The sequence below is a fragment of the Leishmania major genome, chromosome 33 (genome assembly GCF_000002725.2).
Source record: "Leishmania major strain Friedlin complete genome, chromosome 33".
Classification (NCBI taxonomy): Eukaryota; Euglenozoa; class Kinetoplastea; order Trypanosomatida; family Trypanosomatidae; genus Leishmania; species Leishmania major.
Window position 1 is genome coordinate 1 of NC_007285.2, and position 20817 is coordinate 20817.

Here is a 20817-nt window from a genome sequence, read left to right on the forward strand (position 1 = left end):
TAACCTAACCCTAACCCTAACCCTAACCCTAACCCTAACCCTAACCAGTACAGTAGCACACCCGTACACCAGTACAGTAGTACACCGTCACGCACCCGTCCAGGTGGAGAGGGTGTCGCTGTGCAAGGAATCAGTGGAGATATAAACCCTAACCCTAACCCTAACCCTAACCCTAACCCTAACCCTAACCAGTACAGTAGCACACCCGTACACCAGTACAGTAGTACACCGTCACGCACCCGTCCAGGTGGAGAGGGTGTCGCTGTGCAAGGAATCAGTGGAGATATAAACCCTAACCCTAACCCTAACCCTAACCCTAACCCTAACCCTAACCAGTACAGTAGCACACCCGTACACCAGTACAGTAGTACACCGTCACGCACCCGTCCAGGTGGAGAGGGTGTCGCTGTGCAAGGAATCAGTGGAGATATAAACCCTAACCCTAACCCTAACCCTAACCCTAACCCTAACCCTAACCAGCACGCGTGCACGTACAAGTATCCGTACCTGGCCAGCACACAAGTGCGCTTTGCCCCACTCTCCTGCTCGTGCTCGGCGTCGTTGGTTTGGAGTTGTATCAGCGGCAACGCTGCACTCCTTGTTTTTTTTTGCAAAGTCTGCGATGGATGTTTTGTTCAGGGCCTGGGTGATCGCCCGCCGCGTGCAGAGAACGCCATGCCCTGTGTCAGGGAACGGAGCGGTGAGCAACAAATGTGCCTTTATCACGGATCGAAAGAAGAAGGTGAAGAGGAACGCAAAGGACAAAGCGGGACGTGACAATGGGCGGCATGACGTGTGCAGCTCAGAGAGGAGAGCATGTCGCTCGTGGTCAACTCTGCTGTCTGCACGTGGCTCGTTCTCAAGTCACTGGCGTCACTTTAAAAGTGGTCTAGCGGACAGGATGCTTAGATGACCGGCGTGCTAGTCAGTTCAAGCGAGAGTACGCGGTGAGTGCGCATCTGTCCTCTAGCCGACCGCCATGCGGTCGATGACGCTTCCCACGCACGTCGACTCTTTCGCTCAGTACATTCGATCGTACGCGGTGTCGGAAGGAAGAACGAGAGAACTTCTTAAAAGACACGCACACATAGCAGGAACCGCACTTGCATACGGGAGAGGAAAGGAGAAGAGCAGTCAAGGACACCGTGGCGTTGAGTAGAGCATGCTCATGAGCTGTGCAATTTTTTTGTCAGGTCTTAGCTGCTCCACGTGCACAAAGGTCGCAAAAGGTGGAAAAGTAACGTGCCGATCTCTGTAGACCGGAACTATGGAGCGCAGCTCCGTGGGAACCCATAGCATGCGCTTATCGGGCTGCATCAGGGTTGAGTGGAATCGTGGCGACATTGAAGGGCATGCAACCACCCACTTGAGCATCGGTGCATCCATTTGCGTCAGTATAAAGTCGCACACGACACTCGGATCGGCGTTACGCAGCGCGCTCCGATCAATGATATGGAAAGTGTGTGCTGCAGGCGCAGCAAAAAACGATTTGCCACAGAATCTGTGCCACACGTTCACCGGCGCCGTTCCGCGGCGAAGACAAAGTCCGCTTTTCAGCGACAGGTTGTACGACATCCATACGGGCAGGACGAGGCCGAGCGAGTCCGCAAAGTCGATGAGTTGATGCAGCACATGCCCGTCAGTGATGGTGGTCTGCGTGTCCACAAAAAAAAGCGCCGTGCGCCGACCCTCAAGTGCACGCGCGCTGTCCATGATGCAGTGTCTTTTCGTGCAGTGTGCGAAACGCACCCAACGCGAGCGAAGACGCTCGTAGAGGGAGAGGGAGAGAAGCGACGGAGAAAGTAAGAAGGACAGCAACAGGGACGGAGCGCATCCTCCAAGAAAACATGTCCCCGGCCGCGCCGTGTAAGAAAGGTGCTCCGGGCTGGATTCCCTATACGGGGTAAGCGAGATGTACGGTGGTGACAGCACCGCGGCGTCTGTCATTCGGTTTGAGCTTCAACACGACCATCGTTAAACGTGCCCGACTCACGCACTCACACACGGAAAGAACGAACGCAACATCAAAGAGCCCACGGGCAACTACATGCTCACCCACCCGCCTCCAGCCACTTCCTTACGGTGCCGTCCACTCCAGCGATCGTGGGAACTGCTCGTGATTCACAAACGGGAGGTCCTGCAGGTCCTTCTCTGGGTGATGCTGCTGCATCTGGTGCACGGGGATCGGGTGCATGAGCCAGGTCTGATCCTCCTCAAACGGGGTCTGATCAACCTTCCCGGGCACCTGCTGCATCGGCCACAGCTTGTTGACATTGTACACCGTAGCGGGCTCGTCCTGGAGCGCGAGCTGCTTATCCAGATATTTGGCGGTGTAGGCGATCCAGTTGTCGCTTGCCGGCGACTGCTGCGGCGTCGTGGGGAAGCGCGAGGTGGGAGTATGATACTCATGCGGGAACTTGTGCGCGTTTGCTGGAAGGCTGGGAATGTCGCCCATGGCACTGACCGCCTGCTCACCCAGCGTTCGCGCCAGCAAGGCGTCCGTTGCGGCTTGAGGCCGAAGCTGAGGATGTATGATACGGCGCGGGCGCGTCGCGCTCGCTGGCACGCTCACAGACGCGCACGACGAGACATCCGCCACTGATCCATCAACGTCGTTGCAGGCACGCAGGTCCGCCTCACTGCAGCCCAGCCTCGCGGCGATGGACGTCCAGGTGTCGCCCTCAAAGACAGGTTCGAATGCCGCAAACGAGGACTCCGGCGACGCGGCGGTGGCCGTGTGCGGCACCACCAACTCCTTGATAGCCGGATCGAAGGCGCCGTCGCCGGACTCTGCCGCGGCCATGTAGGTGAGAGCGGCCGCACCGTTTGCCTGCTGCAGCTCCTCGACAGAGCAACCGAGCACCTCCGCCGCCCTCCGCCAAGACGTGATGGCCGGCTTGCCGTCGCCTTGCTGCAGTGGCAGGACCGACGGTGTGGTGCTGAAGCTGGTCAAGCGCCGCGTCGCACTTCCGGGTACGCTCACTGCAACGCCCGCGACAACCTCCTCCATCGCGCCATTGGCAGCCTTCAGCTCCGACTCCGAGCAGCCGAGTCGCTTCGCCAGCGATGACCAACTATCGCCCTCCCGGGCCAGTTCGACGCTCAGATAATCCACTGGCGCGCTTTGCCAGTCGAGTGCAAAGGAGAAGAGTCGGTGGTGCTCGTGCGACGGCTTCGTCTCCGGGTCATGTTCCGTTGGAAAGACGGCGCTGTCGTGTACGACGTTGCGTCTGTACGTTGTGTGAAACTCGCAGCTTGTCTGGCGGTGCAGCCAGTGACGGATGCCGTACATCCGCTGCTCGAACTCTGTGCTCTGAAACGGCATTTTCACCACCACGACACGGAAGTACTTGCGAAATTCGTAGTGCGCCGTGGACATCTCGAGCTCGGTGAAGGAAGTGTCCGAGGAGGACGTCCAGAACTCCGCCATCCGGGTCCACGGCTCCATCTTCTCCACGTGCGGCCACGACACATTGGCATCGTAGATGTTAGACGTACCCGGTATGGGAACATTGGCGCGGTTGATGAGGCCCACACACTGCTCCTCCAGCCGTTCCAACTCGGAGCGCAAAAAGTGCGCCACCTCGTCTGCGTCGTAGCGGTCAGCGCCACCGAAGGGGCCCTTTAACGAGGCATTAAAAGCCGCAACCAGCTCCGGGTCAACGGCGCCACCGCTCGACAAGCTTTCAAGGCTCGCGCGCACGCTCTTGAGTTTTTCGTCCACCACCTGGCGTCCCACATCCTTGAGAAACATCACGACGTCGTCGGCAAGTTTCATCACGTGGTGGTCCCAGAACCCCTCCAGCACAATGCGATACGTCACTTCCGACGCGCAGACGCCGTTGTCATTCGTGTTCTCGAAAACGAAGCGCTTGTTGCGCGCCTTGGCTACCTCGTACTCGTACCAATCCTCCGTGTTCCAGCGAAAGGGGAAGGTGGAGCGCTCAGCTGGGATCTTGCCCGCGCATGGCAGGGGCTCCTCCAGACGACCGACATCCCGCTGCACCTCAAGCGGACTGAGCACCCGGGCGTGATGCAGACGCTCGGCAACGGCGCGCGTCATGACCGTTTCCCGTGTCGGGTTTACTGCGGCCGTCTCAGCGGTGTTCATCTTTGTCAAGAATGCCTCACGGAAGGGAAACCCGTTGGCGCCCTTTCCTCGCGACGCCTGTGGTGTGTAGCGGCTATATTTGCGCAGGTGTTCAACGTATTCGCGCCCTTTGGAGTCGAACTCGTTGTATGGGCGGAATCGGTATGCGTTGGCCGGTGCGCTGGCACTCCATGGCCGAAAGTCGCCGAGGTGGTGCGTCATGGACGTGCACACGTACCAGCTATCGACGTACTGATCCTCCGGGACGTCGGGCCTCACTAAATTGCCGCGGATGGTAACAGGAAATTTGTCGTCGATCGGGTCGATGAACTCGTTGGTCTTGGTGCTATTCATGTTTTGTGGGGCTGCCACGGGCGCCGGTCCGTCGAACTTCGGCATCTGCGACGGTATGCGATACCGCGACCAGTAGTAGCGGGCCACTGTGCAGCGTCTCATTGCTGCGCGCAGGGAGGTCGATCGAAGAAGAGTGGACTCTCGAGAACGAGAGGGGCAAAAGAAAGAATCACACTACTCGTGCAAGCGAGCCGGTTGTGAAGGGGTGTCGGCGTGGCACGTTTTCGTGTGTATTTTCCTTCTCTCTCGGTCGTGCGTGCGGAGCACCCTGCACAGCTGCGTCCAAGGAGAGATAGAGAAAGAGAGAGGAAAGCAAGGAGGGTGCAATGGCGATAGCGGAGCTTAACAGGAACCATAAAAGTGGGCGATAAGGCTGGGAAAAAAGAGCAACGGACCTGACGCGCATGACACATACACCAGCGGTCGCGCAGAATGACACGCCAGGTGTTTCTTTTCCGTGAAGGGAATATTGTCCCCTCACCCATGCGAAACGAAAAGGTCCATGGCAACCGTGCGTGGTATCGAGGGCGCATTGCAGAGCTCAGACATGCGCGTGGAGTCCAGAGTGCGGTCACATGGAATAGAAGAGGCATACGCGCAAATTCAAGCACAAGCAGTGAAAGTTCGTGCTGTCCAGCTTGTCCTACAGCGCTGGTGCCACGGCAAATGGGTTGCTTGTATCATCCACCATCCACCCGTACTGACGAATGAGTTCCTCCTTTCCGCGGCAGCTCACAGTACTGACAGGCGCCTGCAGCGCCTGCTCACTGGCTGCGCTGGCGACATCTGGCAGCACCGCAAACCAGAGCAGCCCTTCGCTGATGCCGCGGATGAGAGCCACCTTTCCATTCCGCAGGCTTTTCGTGAAGTGAACAATCTGCCCGGGCTGAAAACCGTAGACGTTCTCGGCGCTGGTGTCGAGAGCGACGGTGTCGCCCGAGATGGTTGTTGCGGTGACCAAAACCTCGCCCATTGTGTACGCGGTTGCAGGTGTGAAAGCAGGTGACTGACAGGCACAGACGCGGGACCGGGAGCAAACAGAAAACAGCGCACAGCGTCCCCTGTCGATGGTGAAATAAAGAGGTATCTATACCCTTGTAACAATTGGAATCCTGCTCCACAGCTCGCAAAGAGTGACACGCACGTAAGCGCAAGAGACGTCGGACGATGGTGGTGAGGAGTCCTGTGAGTACACGAGGGAGACACAGAAGAGAATGGGGAATCGAATGAGCGGCGAAGAGAGCAAAGGAAGGCGCCGCGTCTGTCGCCGCCGCCCCCCATTCCCCCTACCCCACCCCACCCTTATGGATCGCATGAGTATCTGTGCATCCGTGGGAAAGACGGAGACAGCCACTATGTGTGCAATGTCGTATCACGTCAACTGCTTGTGGCAGACAAGAAGGCATGCAACTTTTTTTTTTCATTTCCGTCCTTCTATTCCTTCTTTTCTACTCCGTCAACTGGCAGAGCACTGGCGGCGACGCGAGATCCACACCGCACAGCAGCAGCCGAAGTGCCATGCAGTGGAAAGAGCGACCAAAACACGACCTGCCCGCCCGGCCCTGCGTGGTTTACGGAGTGCCACCAAGAAGGCGGGGTGGTGATCGGTAAGACGCGCAGTCCGGATCGAAGCACTTTTGCACAAACGTCATTCGCTCTGTATCCACCACAAGGTAGACGTTGTTGGACTTGTGCTCACGGCCGATATGTTGGCAATAGCGCGTCCCGCGTACAGAAAAGCTGAGAAACCGGCCGTGGAGGCTGTGCGGCTGGGCTACTGTGCATGCGCGATTCGCGACTTGCGAGTACGCTCTCTGCAAGCTGGAGGTGAGCAGGGCGATGTCGACGTCCAGTGAGACGGTGTGCAGCGTTGCCGGGGCAGTCCCCTCACTGACGCTCGCAGGCAGCGCACACGCTCGCGTGTTCTTGGGAGCTTCAATTTCTTCGGTGAGCTTGATGAGGGAAACGGGTGCAACGTCCTTGGCGAAGCGATGAGCAATCAAGGTGCTCAGAAAAACATCCAAGGATACCGACGCGGCGTTGGCAGAGTTCGAAAAGTATTCAACACAGGAGCCAGCAACGTAATGACGATACGGCAGCAAAACACTCTGCTTGCCGAGCTTACAGCTCCCGACGCAACGCATCATTCGGTTCTTGGAGTAGACAGCCTCGTCAATCACGCACCGCCGCGGGAGGTAGGGGAAGGTGGTACGGGGATAATCAAGTGGTAGCTCGCGAAACACCGGATACCATGCAGGGGGCTTGTGAAAGAAGAGGGCACCGTGCAGTTGTGAATCGTGCGCGGCTCGCTCGCGCACGTGCGCCACAAAGTCGCGCACAAACGCCTTCACAGAGTTGGTAGACTCGAACATGCGGCCGTGCAGCTTGAGAATGTAGTGTTGTGAGAACTTGGTTGCCGCGCCAGAGAGAGGTACAGACTCCAGCACCCAGGCATCTGCAAAGACACTTCCTGGTCCCTCGGCTTGGAGTCCTGGAGGAACCCACGAGGGGTGCCGATCGCGCACGAAGGAGTTCAGTGCGCTGAGCAACACGTCGCACGTGTTACGATTATCCGGCTCGATACGACAGTCTAATCCACATACGTCAGTCGGGTCACGCACAGCGAGCCGACGCAGTTCCTGATACCGGCTCTGGCAACATTGAAACACGATGCGCCGGGTGCCGCCGACGTCCTCCTCCACCTGCACGAGCGAGTCGGCTTCCTCCACGGAGGATGACGTCGAGTCGTCGTCGACCGCGATGACATGCTGCAGTGCCGTATGATTCGATTCTCTCTCCACGTCCAGGTAGAGATGACATGGACTTCCCTCGCGAATAATCTCGTACAGGTGCAGCTGGCGAGGATCAATTCGTGACAAGATGGACCGCACACCATCGAGTGTGGCGGCAAGAAACATGCGGCTCTGCTGCGACAGTGGTGTAGCGCCGTAGAGGAGAGAAAAGTCTTCGCGCACTCGCTTCCGCTGGGCGGCGAGGGCGTTGGAGGACTCTTGCCGCCGCCGAAATAAGTTGGTGGGCGCATGACGCGACAGGAGGTGTGATACCTCGCTTGCTGACGGGAACTCGATAGAGAAGCAAAGCCAATGCGGTGCCCTCGAGGATCCGCCATCGCAGCCGCCCCCGGCCTTGTCCACGAAATCGAACAGCTGTTGTTGAACGGGAAAAAGCCGACACTCGCTAGGGTCGAACTGCTCTTCAAACGTGTCCTTGCACCATAACATTCACGAAGAAAAATGCCCGCCTTCAGGGCCGTAACCGTCGAAGACACGAACAAACAAAAAAATAACGAACCATGGGATCAAACACGAAACCCCCAAGGACCACACCGGAGCACAGGAAGTGAAAGACACAGACAAAAAAAGATGGGTGGGCGAGGGAGCAAGGGAGGTCGCCGCAGCAAACCAGGAAGAGAGCACCAGCAGCCTAAGTTCGCCGCACTACGACAACGCACGCTAAAGCTAAAGCGGACTCGTATCCCTATATGCGACACACCCGCGGAAGAGCTGTTATGCAACAAGCGCGTCATAGTCGACAACCGCCCGCAAACGAAACTATATATTCTATTTCTTTACTCTTTACGCACACCCTGATGATGTAGGACACCCCAGTGCGTGATATCTCGGTGCTCAGTACACCCCTACTCGCTCTGTCGGGGAGGGGGGGGGAAGCCAAGCAGCCCTCCCTTCCTGTGCCTGCGAAATGCCGAGCCCATTGCTGGTGGTGGCAGGGTCGAGCGCCTGCCGCCTAGGCAGGTGGGTGCGACGTGGCACTGCGGATGTCGGTGGCCAGGTCCTGGACGGCGTTGCGTCGGAGCGACCTGCGACAGAGAGCACGCTTGCGCCACCCACGCGATGGGCCGAGGTGCCGGCATGGCTCGAGCGCATCCCACGCGCCCATCGCACTGCCTACTGGTGGGGCAGCCTGGGCGTCACCCCGAGGTGTAGGGTGGTGGTGGTGGTGGTGCACCCGGGGTGGCGACTGGCTTGATGGGGGAGCGGCTGTGCGGCGACCCGCGGAGCGGGGAGGAGTGGGCGCAGCTCGAGACGGAGGCCGTGCTCAGGCGACTGGGTCGGCGCAGTGCTTGCTTGCGTGCGTGTCTCAGACTACTTCGCGCCAGGCGATGTGGGGCCTGTGACGCGCCGGGGGCCGAGCGGAGCTTGGCTCATGTTGTGTGGCAGCGAATGGACACATTTTTTGTCTTCAAAGCCTTTGCAATGCCAGTGAATGAGATCATAGCATTCGCAACCCTTCATCAGCGCTTGACCGTGCTCCTGCATACCGTGCAGAAACAGTACAGTAGCGGGAAACGCAATGCCATTATAGAGAGAGAAAGCTGTTGCGGCTGTGATTACGCATCCTGCCCAGTGGCGGCGCCGGCCGCATCGGTGGCGCCAGCAAGAGTCAGGATGTCGTGGAGGACGCCGCCGATAAACGACCGGCATGCACTTTCCCGGGCAGTGGTGTAGCGCGTAGAGATGGCGCGGCCGACGAGCTTCAGCTCGCCTCCGGCGCCGCACTGCATTGTCACCTCGAAGATCCTCTGATGAGGTGTAGCAAAACGGTCGAGGTACTCCGTCAGGGGCTCCCCATTTGTGTCGAACGGCACACCATTCCGCGCGTCGGACATCTTGTCGTAAAAGCGGGGGTCGCGCACCTGTTTTTTGAATTTTGTGCGGCGCACAATGCGGCCGTCCTCTGGCTGGGAAGTCCCGTAGATGTCGGCGAAGGACGGGGTCGAGGCAACCTCCACCCAGCCGGCAAAGGCTGGTCCACGTTGGTAGGTCGCCCGCTCCTGCGCAGACAGCCAGCCGTCCGTCGCTGCTGTGGAAGACGCCGGCGCCGCAGCCGCCTCGGGGGCAGGTTCGAGCTGTCGACCTACGAGTTCTTGTGTGCGGCGTCGCCACACATCCACAGCATCCATCAGGCCAGGGCCACTGGCCAGACTACTGGACAGCGGTGAGCCTCCAGTGAGGGACTCGAGAGTAATATCCCTCGCCTTGGTGCCAGTTGGACTAAAGCCTGCGACAAAGGCAAGCTCATCAGCATCGCCTTCGCGGCTGCTGCCAACGCCAACTCCATGGCTTGGTGGTGGCCTCTCTGATGACGCAGCTTGAGCTGCGCGTGTGGACTCAGCAGACTGCTCGGAGTTGCCAGGCAGCACGCGTGATCGAGTGGTGTAGTGCACTGATAAACCTTGCACTGCTAGGATCGCCTCTGCCACATTCATCGCCGGAAAGTGCTCAAGTGCGCGGAGCAGCAACCTGGAGGCTTGCCGCGGCACGTTCGGCTCATCATGCAGCTGGTACACGTGCTCCAGAACGCGCGTGGCTGCATCGAGTCCCAAACTCTGGTGCACGGCACCGACAAAGTGCGAGAACTTCCATCCAAGCGCGCTCTGCCCACAAGGGAGCAGCGCAACCTGGTACGACGTTCCCGCGACGTCCTGACTCCTGAGCAGCGGCGTTTCCGCCTCCAGGAAATGCAAAGAATGTGCAGCAGACGGGTCGCTCGACGCGGGATCAACCTCTTCGCGAGTGAGCCCCATCGCGTCGAAGTTCAACTCCTTGGCAAAAAGGCGCAAAGCAAAGTGATTGTGAAGGACAGCGTTAAGCTCGCTGGCAGCGTTGGTGGTGAGGGTGATGCCGCGGCGGGAACAGTACTTCAGCACCGCGCTGGACAGGTAACGATCGACAAGAGCATCTCCCAAGGTGGTGAGCTGGTGCTGGTGCACATCAAACTGCGTCGTGAAGAGAGGCGAAAACAGCGCGGCGGACGTATGCGAAAGGCTGTCGGACGTGCTTTCTGGCAAAGCAGGAGCGTACTCCACACCGCACTGGCGAAGTGCCTGCAGAAAGCACCTGTACGCGGCCGAGTTCACTCGAGTCGCTCGCAGAATGCGACCGCACCGCATGGTGTCGTGTGCTTCGGTGAGGTGCGAGCCGACGCCAAATCCTGCAGGAGCAGGCAACTCTCTCGTGTATCGCAAGCAATGCGAAATAGAAAGGGAAAGTAGAGGCAGTGGGAGGGAGGAGGAGCGGAAGTTGGTACACCCGTCAGCAGAGACTGTGGGACACCCTCACCGACTTGTAGAGGATGGCACAGGAAGTCGCGTGTGTTTGCGTGCGTGTGTGGTTCAGGCGACTAAAGTGGGTGTAACGAGAGATAGAGTTGCGGCCAGTCGCTGCTTCGCCACCTATTCTAGCCAGTGTGTTTAAAAGGTGTTTTCGCTTGCGCCAGCGGGTTGCAACACTCGATTCAGTACAGTCTATCACCACTTCAACTCCCTCCCTCCTCTTTCTCGCAAAAAAACTATTTGCCACTTGTGGACATCCTCATTTTCGACGTATTTCCCTTCTCCGCACGCGTTGTGGCATTTTGTCCTTGACGAGCGTTGGCGACTCGCTGTATTCAGTGAGTCACCTGGGTAGCTCGTTGGCGAGCAGTACGCAGACATCGGCGCAAGATAATACGAACGAGAAACCGAATTGGCGGTAGGCGACAGAGGAAAAAGAGGGAACGTCACACACACACACACACACACACACACACACACACCACTCACTTCCACGTTCACTGCACTGCGGCTACACGCGTCACAGAGAAGAGCAGCAACATACACAGCGTGCCGGTCAAAGAAAGAGAAGGAGCTCATTAGTTACTGCGTGAGACGCTCCACTTCGTCGCAGTGGACGTTTCCATCGATGGTGCCTTCAGTGTCGGAAAAGGGAATGGAGTCCTCGTACGCGTCAAGTTCGTACTGTACATCCGCATCTTGCGGTTGTGCCATAGCGACGGTCTGCTCCTGTGAAGCCGAGCTAGATGAGGAAGCAACGGGAGAAGCTGGTAGCTTTGCCGCCGGGATACTGACCGAGGTCTGCGAAGCAGTTGTCACGGCAGTGGCACCCGACGGGCCGACGGCCGGGATCTGTCGCGTCGGCTCGTACAGCCGAACCAGTCGCTCCAGCAGGGACCCGTCGCCCGGCAATCGGGCCAGATCACCGAGAAGGACGGAGCGCTCATTGAAAAGAAGATGCACACTACTCTCCACGTCAAGCACACCAGCTGTCTGCTGGAGATGGTAGTGCTGAAGAAAGTCGTGGAGCAGCAGCAGGCTTACCTTGGCATGGGTGGTGAGTGTCCGTGGCCGTATGAAAGGACCAACAGCGGCGTTTTGAAGCTCATCGTCACCGCGAATCAACGCCAGTGCGGTGGCGCGCAGTTGGGCCCGTATCTTTCCAAGTGTCCCAGACGCCGTTAGCGCGCTCACAAGCGCGTCCTGAAGCTGCAGCAAGGCTGCATTCGATTCGCTCCCTTCCTCTATTTGAGTTGTGTCATCTGGCCTGAATTCATCCATGTCGTCTTGCACGCGAAGTACGATAGTAGGCAACGCGTCAGCTGCTTCCTGCACGCGTGGGAGGCGGAAGGAAAAAATGAAATGGAGAAGATAAGGACAGAAAAGTGGCGCAGTAAATAAGGACTAGGAAAGGGGAGGGAGAGAAAGCAACGCGATGCGTGAAAGACGCATCGCACAGTCTCACACCGGGCCAGCAGCCGCTACAGGGAGTGTCACACGAAAAAAAAAAAGCAAACAACAGCAGCCGAGGCTGTCGTCGGTGTTCACACAGGGCAGGCAGAGGATGGAGAGGGAGGAAAGAGGGTGCTGAACAACCACTAAAGCGCGACTCTCGCACGTCCTGCGAATGAATTGCTTACGTTCAAGCGCTTCAGACGTCATCGTTTATTGCGCGTTGCAACAAACGTGTCATCCCTCTGCTCCGACTTCAGACAATCCTTTTTGTTTTTGGCTGCGTGCGCTCCCCTACGGAAAGTCAACACGGGCAGGCAGGCACACAAGGTAGGTTAGCTTAAACGTCTGGAAAGGGGGCGGGCCGTGCCCGCGATCGGAAGCCGGCAGTGATCTTTACCCCTGGGACGTTACCGAAACGTCTCCGCGAAGCGGTAGAATTTGGCGGTGCCGTCGTCGCTTGTGCTCGCGAGGACGGTCGAGGTGGTCACAAGGCCGAGGACCATGCGACGGTGGCCCATGAGCAACGCTAGCGGCTCCTGCGCCGAGGACCGTCCGTCCCATACGCGGATGTTGCCGTCACTGCACCCAGCGGCGATCAGGTTCGAGTGAGACCACAAAGCGGGAATGACGCTTTCACCCACCTCCACTGTCGCGCGAGGAGAGAAGTCGGCCACGTTCCACACAATGACGCGGCAGTCACAGCTGGCCGTCAAGAGGAGCAGAGAGCTCCGGTTTATGGCCAGCGACTCGATGGCCTGCTCGTGCAGATCCTCGAAGTGCGTCGCTACCTTGCCACTTCGTAACGATATCACATGCAGCGTGCCATCTTCGCAGCCCACCACGCACTGGTCGGCGTTCACAAATTGCAGTGCTGTGATGCCAGCATTGTCGGGGCTGAGATCTTTCGATATGCAAAGCTCTTGATCCCCGGTTTTGGGGTTGAAAACGGCAACGGTGCCGTCACTGCTGCCCGTCACCAGCTTCTTAACGTCTGGTGACCAGGCAGTGCAGGTAACAGCGCCGCGGTGGCCAACAAAGTACATGATGAGAGTACCCTTGACAACGTTCCACATTGCGGCTTGCGCGTCGTCGGCGCCAGCGGCGAGGATGAGGCTGGAGGGGTGCCACAAGAGCGTCATGATCTCGCCATAGAGATCGCCCAGTGTGTGCTTGCGCTCCCACGTCTCTGTCGACCATACAGCGACGCTTGAATCGAGACTGCCGCTGGCCAGCCACTGCCCGTTCGGGGAAAAGGAGAGAAGGCTAACCGTGTCGGTGTGCCCCGTGAGAGTAGCCTTGAGCGCCGGCTCCTTGCCAGCGTGGTCCATCTCCAAGATGTACACCTCCTCCCCTTCCCCGCCCACAGCAAAGATGCGCTCGTTCTGCGGGTGCACTGCGATGGCGTGAAGAGGCTTTTTCGCCGGCGCCACGAATGTTGCGAAGGCGTCGTCGTGCTCCGGCTCATAGTCGGGGGCCGCGTTCAGATCCTCCACCTCGACACCGAGATGCAGACCCTCACCCTCCTCCTCGTTGCCTCTGTCCTGCACATCCATCCCGGCATGATTATCGACGACATCAGAAGCATCGTCGCCGTCCTCCTCGGGCAGGGCAGCCTCGTCGAGAATCTCAATGTTGGGGTCCTCGAGATCGATGAAGGCCTCCTCGGCCTCCTCAAGATCCTCGCCAAGGCCCTCGCGGTTCGGACCGTGGTAAGACATGCTGTCTGATACGCACCAAACACAGGAAGAGAGAGATGGGCACAGGTTCGCGCGGGTGTACAGCTCTGCGCAGGGACTGTGGAAAGGGTAACCGGAAACAACCAGCAGAGCGGTATGCTGCGCTGCGGGAAGCACAGTGCCAAGACAGGAGTGTGAGAGGCAAGCGAAAATGAGATGTGTGAGAATTTTGGTCACGACACGCGCGGTGGTGAACACAAGCGCGAAGGGGTGATCGGGAGCAGAAGAGAGCACGGCGACGCGGTAAGCTCAAGGTCCAGCACACGTAATGCAGGGTGGCAAGGAGCAAGACAGACGCACAACAAGACATCGGAGCAGTCGACCAGGGCAAAAGAGACTCGTTCTGTCTCGTACGCGCATGTGGTGGCTGAAACGCAGCGGATTACAACAAGTCGCCCTGTGTCAGTTTGCCCGGCAAAGGCGTCGAGCGGCGAGAGCTGAGAGTGAAAGGTAGTGAAACCGGGTCACATGATTCGCTGCTGTGCTGATGCTATTGTACATAGGTGCCTCCCACACACAGCGGTCGGTTGGACGTGCAAGTGTATACAAACGCAAACTGCTGCCGCTACGCGCAGTATCGGGCCAACAGTGAAAAAATGGAGCACACTCCACATGAGCCCCTGCCCCTTCTATACGCAGGGTCGCTCAACGCTTACTCGCGATGGTCTCGCGGATACCTGCGTGAGTGATCTTTGCAAGGTCCTTGTCCCGTACAGCGAGCTGATGACCGGCGACGAGCTTTCCGAGAATGGAAACGGCCAAATCGCGCACCTCGGGGTTGGGGTGGTTCACCGTGGGGAGAAGTAGTTTGTGGAGCACCTGCTCGGAATTGAAGCCGGCGCTGTCCACGTGTAGGCGACCTTTTTCCACAAGCAGCTGAAACAAACTCAAGCGCGCAAGCTGCGCCCTTGCATTGCTGAGTAGCAGATTTCGCCTCTCCTTGTCCGTTGGCTCCATCAACGCAGCTGTCAGGATAGAGCTGGACGGGATGGCGGGGGTCTTCACGTAGAGTGTCAGGGTGGTGAGCGCCTCATCGCGGATGCGCTGAAGGTTGTCGCTGCATCGCGTGAGGAGGCGCGGGAGGAGGGCAACGAGAGGCGAGAGAACACCGCCGATGCACTTGGATGTGTCGTCGAGACACATGCGAACAAAAGTGCACGCCGCGAACACCACATTCGGGATGGGGTCCTGAAGGCCGTACGCGTTGAGGTCTAGAAAGCGAAGTAGTGCATCCTCGACAGCCTGCGCAGGAGACGGCAGCGTATCCATCTTCTCGGTCAGCACAATCAAGGCGGACTCCCGCAGCTTGAAGCTGCGCGAAAACAAGCACGCCACTGTGAAGCTGCCGACGGCGGCAATGAGAAACTGGATGTCGAAGCCAGGGTTCGCGAGTGCGACGGAGGCGACCTCTTCGCTCCCAGCGCAGGAGAGAATCGCATGTGCGACGGCCTTTTCGCGCGGCTCTAGTGTGTCCACGGTGATTACCTGTCCTTCCTGTTCGTTCGCCTCGATCGCGTCAGATGCGGGGGACTTCACATTCTCGACAGCTTCATCGGCGTGCGGCGTACCAGCCATGGAGACAGGCGTGGAGGGAAGGCTGGCATTATACCGAGGGTGGCTCGCGACACCGGAGACTCGGTCGCCGCTTCGGGCAGAGGGTGGCTCCGCTGCCGGAGAGGGCAGAGAGGTCTCTTCGAACAGCTGCTCAACCAGTGTGTTCATGCGCATCTTCAACTTCTGCGCGGTGTCGAAATGCTCGTCAATGATGGCCTGCACCTTGTCTTGCTCAAGTTCGTAGATCTTCCTGGCCCGGTTGTTCAACAGCGCCAGCTTGTCGCGGCATTCGGCGGCGACGTGATAGTCCTCAATCGCCACCGCCTCCGCCTTGAGTGACACCAGCTCTTCGGAGCGACGCAGAAAGAAGTCCTCAAACTCGAGGATACGGACAGAGCGGAAGATCCCGCTCGGCGCCGCGTGAGAGGGCGCCGAGACGCCGTAGGACAAGCGAGCCTGTGGCGGGGACGTCAAAGAGGCGAGGGGCACCGACTTCTCACCACCCCCGTCCACATTTGACGCGCTTCTCGCGCGCTGGCCGTCGAGCGACACCAAAGCCGGTGGCGCGCCAGATGACGGCCGCTTCATCGCTGCCTGCTTTGTCGGCGGAGTAGCCGAGCTGCGGCGCTGGGGCGGTGTCTCAACTCCAGGCAACCGATCAGCGTGGAATGCGATCGGCTCGATGAGGTACCCGCTGCACTCGAGAGAGTAGATGCCGACCTGATGCCCTGTGTTGTAGGCGTTGACGAAAGGTCGGTCAAAGAGTAGCTTGAGGAAATAGGCCTCCGTTTTGAGGTGGACCGTTTTGCGCTCCTTCGACTTGAAGTGCGACTGTTCGTTGCTATTGAAGTCCACGGAACCGAGCTTGACAAACCGCACATTGCGGAACGACGGTGGGTTGTCCCAGTCGTCGCCTTCGGAGAGCTTCGCAACGCGCACCTCCACTTTCGTCGCGATCTTTGCCTCATGGGAGAGAATGCGAAGCTGCTGCAACCACACGTTGCCCTGAAAGCGGATGACTAAAGTTTGTGGCGTCTTGCCGTGGCGCGCGCTCTGCCAGCCAGCCGGTATCGGCGATCCAGGCTTTACCTCACCATTGCATCCGCCCAGCTCTGAGACAGGATGATGCGGATCCTCGCTGGTGCAAAACAGTACATCGTAGGGAAGAGCGACCGACATGGTGATGTCAATGCCCTTTCAGAAAGCTTTCTGTGGAGATGAAGGAGGAGGGTGCAGAAAAAGAGAGCTGCCAGCAAAAAAAGATGTGGCGGAAAGAGCGCCTAAAGCACAGGAAGCGATCCAATCGCTGCCGTTTGTGTGCCAGTGAGAGCGCGAGGTTCAACACTTGGGCGTGGTAGCCACGGAGACACGCCAATGACAAGGCAAACACACAGGAGGCCCTATGCACTATGCCTTGAACACTCGACAGTGCGGTCATCACGCAAGAAGAGAATGGTCAAAGGCAGAGTGGGCCGCAAACGGCACGCAACGCGCCGGTACGACGGCCCAGTTGGCTTTTCCGTCTGCTGGAAGAGCTACCAGGGCACGCGGGAGAGAGAGAGATGAGGAGCATCGCGGCTCACTTTTTTTCCTCTCCCCCCTCCACGACCACCACCACCGAGACAATCTCTCCCGCGCAAATGCACACACGCTGACGTGCGTGTGTGTGTGTGTGTGTGTGCGTGTGTGTGTGTGTGTATGCGGGGGAAGAGCGGCACCGATACACCACGCTGAAATGCTAGCAACTCATGTTATGCTCGTGGTTTTCCCATTTTAGGTGACGCACAAATGCAGGTGCGACGCCACGCCACAGCGGCATGCGCGCGCCTCTCCATACCGGCGCCCCCTTTTGGCGCTTCACCCCGGAGTGGACTGCTGCTTTTCTTCAAAGGACACGGATATCGAAGCGGCAAAGGGCGACACGAGAAGAAAATAAAGCACCATCATAGGTGTCCGAATGACACGCATTCACCTCTCCCCCACCGACACTAAGCGAAAGACGCGCCAGGCAGTTCACGACGCCCAGTAACGGGGGAGCTAGGCAACTCTGTGATAACCTGAGTGTAGTTGCTCTGCATGCTCGCGAGGAACCGTGGATTTAGTGGTCCTTCAGTTTCGTCGTACCATTCAGACGGGGCGTCGCGACGCCGCGCCTGCCGCTGAGATTCCATAGCTTTCTTTGCGTGCGCTTCGAGTTCTTGGCGCCGCAGCAGCACCATCTCCGCCACCCGAGCAGCGCCGGTGGTTGTCGTCAGAGGATACTTGTCTACCTGAATGCCGCGGCGCTCGAGCTCACGCTCGAAGGCACCGCGGCCGCTATGATGAAGGCCCATGTTGTTGTTGTAACTCTGTGTGGCGCGGCGGGCATTCATGTTGTTGCGCGTCTGCAGCCGCTCCATCCCATAGTACCACCGCATCGTCGACCGCGCGGACAGGTACTTGTTCGCGTCGAAGTCGTTCACGTGATCCTCGTCCCAGAGACCGGTGCCCCTCTTGTACTTCATCGTGAAGCCGCCGAGGCAGAGGGCCGAGGGCCGCATTATTCCTTGCTGCATTAGTCGACCAAATCGCGTCGAGCTTGCTCCTCGCTGGGAGACGCCGTTAGCGAGGGATGACGATAAGCAACGGTTTCGAGTGACAGCCGGCTTGCAAAGCGCAGAGAAGAGCAACCGAGAATAGAAGCGAGACAAAGCGGCGACAGGTGAGCACCCCAAAAGTGTCAACACAGCTGAGAGAAAGTTCACTGCGCATGTCAGTGGGAGAGAAGGGGGAGGGGGGGGGGGTCGAGCGCGTCCTGAGAACGAGCTTCGCGAGTCACCAGCCTCGATTGAAGATACGAAAACGTTTTTTCTTGTGTGTGATGCTTTCGCATGCATGCAGGCGAGCAGACAACTTTTTTTCGGTGTTGTCCTTCGAATGGGGGAAAGGTGCGGTGTGCTGAGACGTGCCTCACATACTACGGACGCAAACATCAAGGAAGTTGTGCGTGATACGCACCAGCAAACAGGCGCTCGGAAGGCACGCACGCGCAGACACAAAAAGCGACGCGAACGGTTGATGGATTGCGGTAAGGCTCAGCTGCGCGCACGCCTCCTACGACGAGTCCCTGTCTCACTCAGGCGTCGATGTCCACGACCAACAGCACTCGCCGCTGGCAGACACCACGTCCACTGTCAACGAGACATCGTAGTCAAGCTTCAAGCTCGCTGCAATAAGACCCTCTATCGCACCAACGTGCAGCGGTATTGGCATCTTCAAGCTATCAGCCACCTCAGCAAACGCGAGCAGGGGTGCTGTTGTGCTTGAAGCGTCATCGGTGGTGGCGTCTGGAGTAGTGGCGGGACGGTGCGCCGCGCTCATCAGGTCCAATGTATTCAACGCCTGCATCGCTTGCCTCGTGGAAAGCGCGAGGGGCGTGGTATGGGTGATGCCCGCGGCTGTCCGTTCAACAAACGCACGTAGAACAGTCTCCGACACTTGTGAGAACGAAGAACGCAGTAGCGCAACGGCCCGCAGAAAGTTCTGGCGATCGTCTCGCAGTGCCTCAAGTAGCATCACCAGCACGCCCATGTGTGGCAGACACCCACGCGCTGCCGTCGCCTCCAGTACCGCAAATGCACCTTCAAAGTTGCCGGCCTCTGTGTAAAGTGACGCCCACCAGGAGAGAGCGTCGCTCTCTACAGTTCCTAGCAATTTCACAGCGTGCTCGACGGCAGACACGGGGATCGCAGAAAACAGGCGTGCGAGAGAGCGATCACCCTTCGCAAGCGCACCGGTGGCGAGGACCTCACGCAGGCACCGACGCAGCACGCCACGATCATGGATGCCGAAGAAGAACGTTGGTGAAAAGAGCGCTACTGCGGTGCTGTCTGACACGTCACAGCTGGAAAGCGCAGCACTGGAGCGCTCCGCCTGCGCCCAGAAGAGCCAGTGCGCCTTTTGCCCCGTCCTGCGGTGCGTTAGGTGGACGTGTGCGAGGCTGCGGTGTGCCGTGAGCAGCTCCACGGAACGCGTCAAACCCGCGAGGGCCAGGGCTACGCCGACCCGACATGTGTAGCGGATTACCGTGGCGATTTGTTGCTGCGTGTGACAGTGTGGCAGAAGGAAGCGCCCAGTAACAGCGTTTCCTTCGCCGAAGAGGAAGTGCACGGCGCTGGCAGCCTCCAGCGTCGTCATGTACGCTTCAGCAAAAGTCCGCCAGCGGTCGTTGTGGCCGTTGTCCGTCACACCCCACTTCCGCACAACCGATCGTAGCAAGACAAGCGTCGAGTAGCGACGCAGAACAGGAGGCATGCCGCTGCGTGTTGCAGAAAACCACCGCATTGGTGGCTCAGGCAGCGCGCACATAGAGTGTATCACGTCACCGTACCCCCACCCTCCATCCGGCACCAGGCGCGTCGGTGGTGGGACAAAGTTGGACGACGATGAAGCGTACGCGCACGCTTCATAGAAAAGACCGCACCTCTCAAGGCATTGCGCGATCGTGTCCCTTGGGATGCCCCCATCCTCCATGCAGCCCAGCACGCGCGCGATGAACGTCCAGGCGTCATCGCGAGACGAGAAGGGGGCTGCGGAGGAGCACAGCACACGCTCTGTGATACGCACCCAAGGCAATGGTGGCACATGACTGATTCCTGGTAGATTTGTGGCAAGACGCACCCAATGTACCGGCAAAAATGAATCGTTTTGGAGGGCCTCCTCCACGTAGCTGGCAAGCTGCGGTTTTGAAAAAGATGTTGCACTCGTCAGAATCATAGAGAGAATATCGCACTGTTGATCGGCACTGAGCTGCTTGAAGATGGAAAGCAGCGCTGACTCCTGGCAGAGAGGCGACGCGCAACAGCTGAAAAACACGTCTGTGATGGCGGCAGGTTGGCAGCCTGTGCTGAGAGTGCTGTTATGCTCTATCGGCACCGTAGGTCTCGGACGCCACTCCGTGCGCTGAGCCAGCGGCATCACATCCAGCGGGCACAGAGTCTGCGCGTCCAGTTGACGTCTGTACCACTCCCGCCGACGCGCTGACGTGCACATGCCATTCTTGTCTGAGGAGGAGGTCATGCAACGGGCACTGGACACAACCGCCAGGGAAGGAGAGCTACTCCGTCCAGCCAGACGTGTGATGCTTCTGCTCCTGTGAACAGTGGTGGAGAGAGAGCCGCGCAGGCAAGCGGCTTTCTCTGCGACGGGGCATGACCCATATCTACAGGGAATGACAGCACACGAGCTAACGGAGAGTTCGCTGCATGGCACGAAGGTGGCCGAAGCAGTTCGCATGTCAGCTGGTCGCCCCCACCGACGCAGACCGTTCGCACCCTTCTGAGGGGATAGGACCTTCCAGTGGAAGAACCGCCCCATCAGCGATGCTAGGTGCATACTGACGAAGCGGTTGCTAGCCAGCGCAAGACAATACGCAGGGAGCACTTGTTAGGGCACGACGCATGGGGTGCGGTTGACGCCGCGACCACGCGCGCGCGTGCGCCTTGCGCCGTTGCCTGAAGATGCCGACGTGTCTTGCAGCTCACGGGCTGACGAAG

The 20817-nt window shown here is 58.7% G+C and overlaps 9 protein-coding genes across 9 annotated transcripts; all 9 read right to left on the reverse strand.

The window, feature by feature from the left end:
- Positions 1-2077: 2077 nt before the first annotated feature.
- LMJF_33_0010 (conserved hypothetical protein) lies at positions 2078-4546 on the reverse strand (the record flags this gene model as incomplete). Its single annotated transcript, XM_001685674.1, has 1 exon — positions 2078-4546. One exon carries the CDS (start codon positions 4544-4546, stop codon positions 2078-2080), a length of 2469 nt encoding a protein of 822 aa, XP_001685726.1.
- A 541-nt stretch (positions 4547-5087) lies between these two features.
- LMJF_33_0020 (conserved hypothetical protein) lies at positions 5088-5417 on the reverse strand (the record flags this gene model as incomplete). Its single annotated transcript, XM_001685675.1, has 1 exon — positions 5088-5417. One exon carries the CDS (start codon positions 5415-5417, stop codon positions 5088-5090), a length of 330 nt encoding a protein of 109 aa, XP_001685727.1.
- A 598-nt stretch (positions 5418-6015) lies between these two features.
- On the reverse strand, positions 6016-7686 carry LMJF_33_0030 (conserved hypothetical protein; the record flags this gene model as incomplete). Its single annotated transcript, XM_001685676.1, has 1 exon — positions 6016-7686. The coding sequence occupies one exon, from the start codon at positions 7684-7686 to the stop codon at positions 6016-6018; it is 1671 nt and encodes a 556-aa protein (XP_001685728.1).
- Positions 7687-8813: 1127 nt separating this feature from the next.
- LMJF_33_0040 (conserved hypothetical protein) lies at positions 8814-10376 on the reverse strand (the record flags this gene model as incomplete). Its single annotated transcript, XM_001685677.1, has 1 exon — positions 8814-10376. The coding sequence occupies one exon, from the start codon at positions 10374-10376 to the stop codon at positions 8814-8816; it is 1563 nt and encodes a 520-aa protein (XP_001685729.1).
- Positions 10377-11120: 744 nt separating this feature from the next.
- Positions 11121-11819, reverse strand: LMJF_33_0050 (conserved hypothetical protein; the record flags this gene model as incomplete). The annotated part of the gene is made up of 1 exon (XM_001685678.1): positions 11121-11819. The coding sequence occupies one exon, from the start codon at positions 11817-11819 to the stop codon at positions 11121-11123; it is 699 nt and encodes a 232-aa protein (XP_001685730.1).
- A 581-nt stretch (positions 11820-12400) lies between these two features.
- Positions 12401-13711, reverse strand: LMJF_33_0060 (conserved hypothetical protein; the record flags this gene model as incomplete). The annotated part of the gene is made up of 1 exon (XM_001685679.1): positions 12401-13711. The coding sequence occupies one exon, from the start codon at positions 13709-13711 to the stop codon at positions 12401-12403; it is 1311 nt and encodes a 436-aa protein (XP_001685731.1).
- A 663-nt stretch (positions 13712-14374) lies between these two features.
- On the reverse strand, positions 14375-16462 carry LMJF_33_0070 (conserved hypothetical protein; the record flags this gene model as incomplete). Its single annotated transcript, XM_001685680.1, has 1 exon — positions 14375-16462. The coding sequence occupies one exon, from the start codon at positions 16460-16462 to the stop codon at positions 14375-14377; it is 2088 nt and encodes a 695-aa protein (XP_001685732.1).
- Positions 16463-17271: 809 nt separating this feature from the next.
- LMJF_33_0080 (conserved hypothetical protein) lies at positions 17272-17823 on the reverse strand (the record flags this gene model as incomplete). Its single annotated transcript, XM_001685681.1, has 1 exon — positions 17272-17823. One exon carries the CDS (start codon positions 17821-17823, stop codon positions 17272-17274), a length of 552 nt encoding a protein of 183 aa, XP_001685733.1.
- A 571-nt stretch (positions 17824-18394) lies between these two features.
- Positions 18395-20239, reverse strand: LMJF_33_0090 (conserved hypothetical protein; the record flags this gene model as incomplete). The annotated part of the gene is made up of 1 exon (XM_001685682.1): positions 18395-20239. One exon carries the CDS (start codon positions 20237-20239, stop codon positions 18395-18397), a length of 1845 nt encoding a protein of 614 aa, XP_001685734.1.
- Positions 20240-20817: the final 578 nt, after the last annotated feature.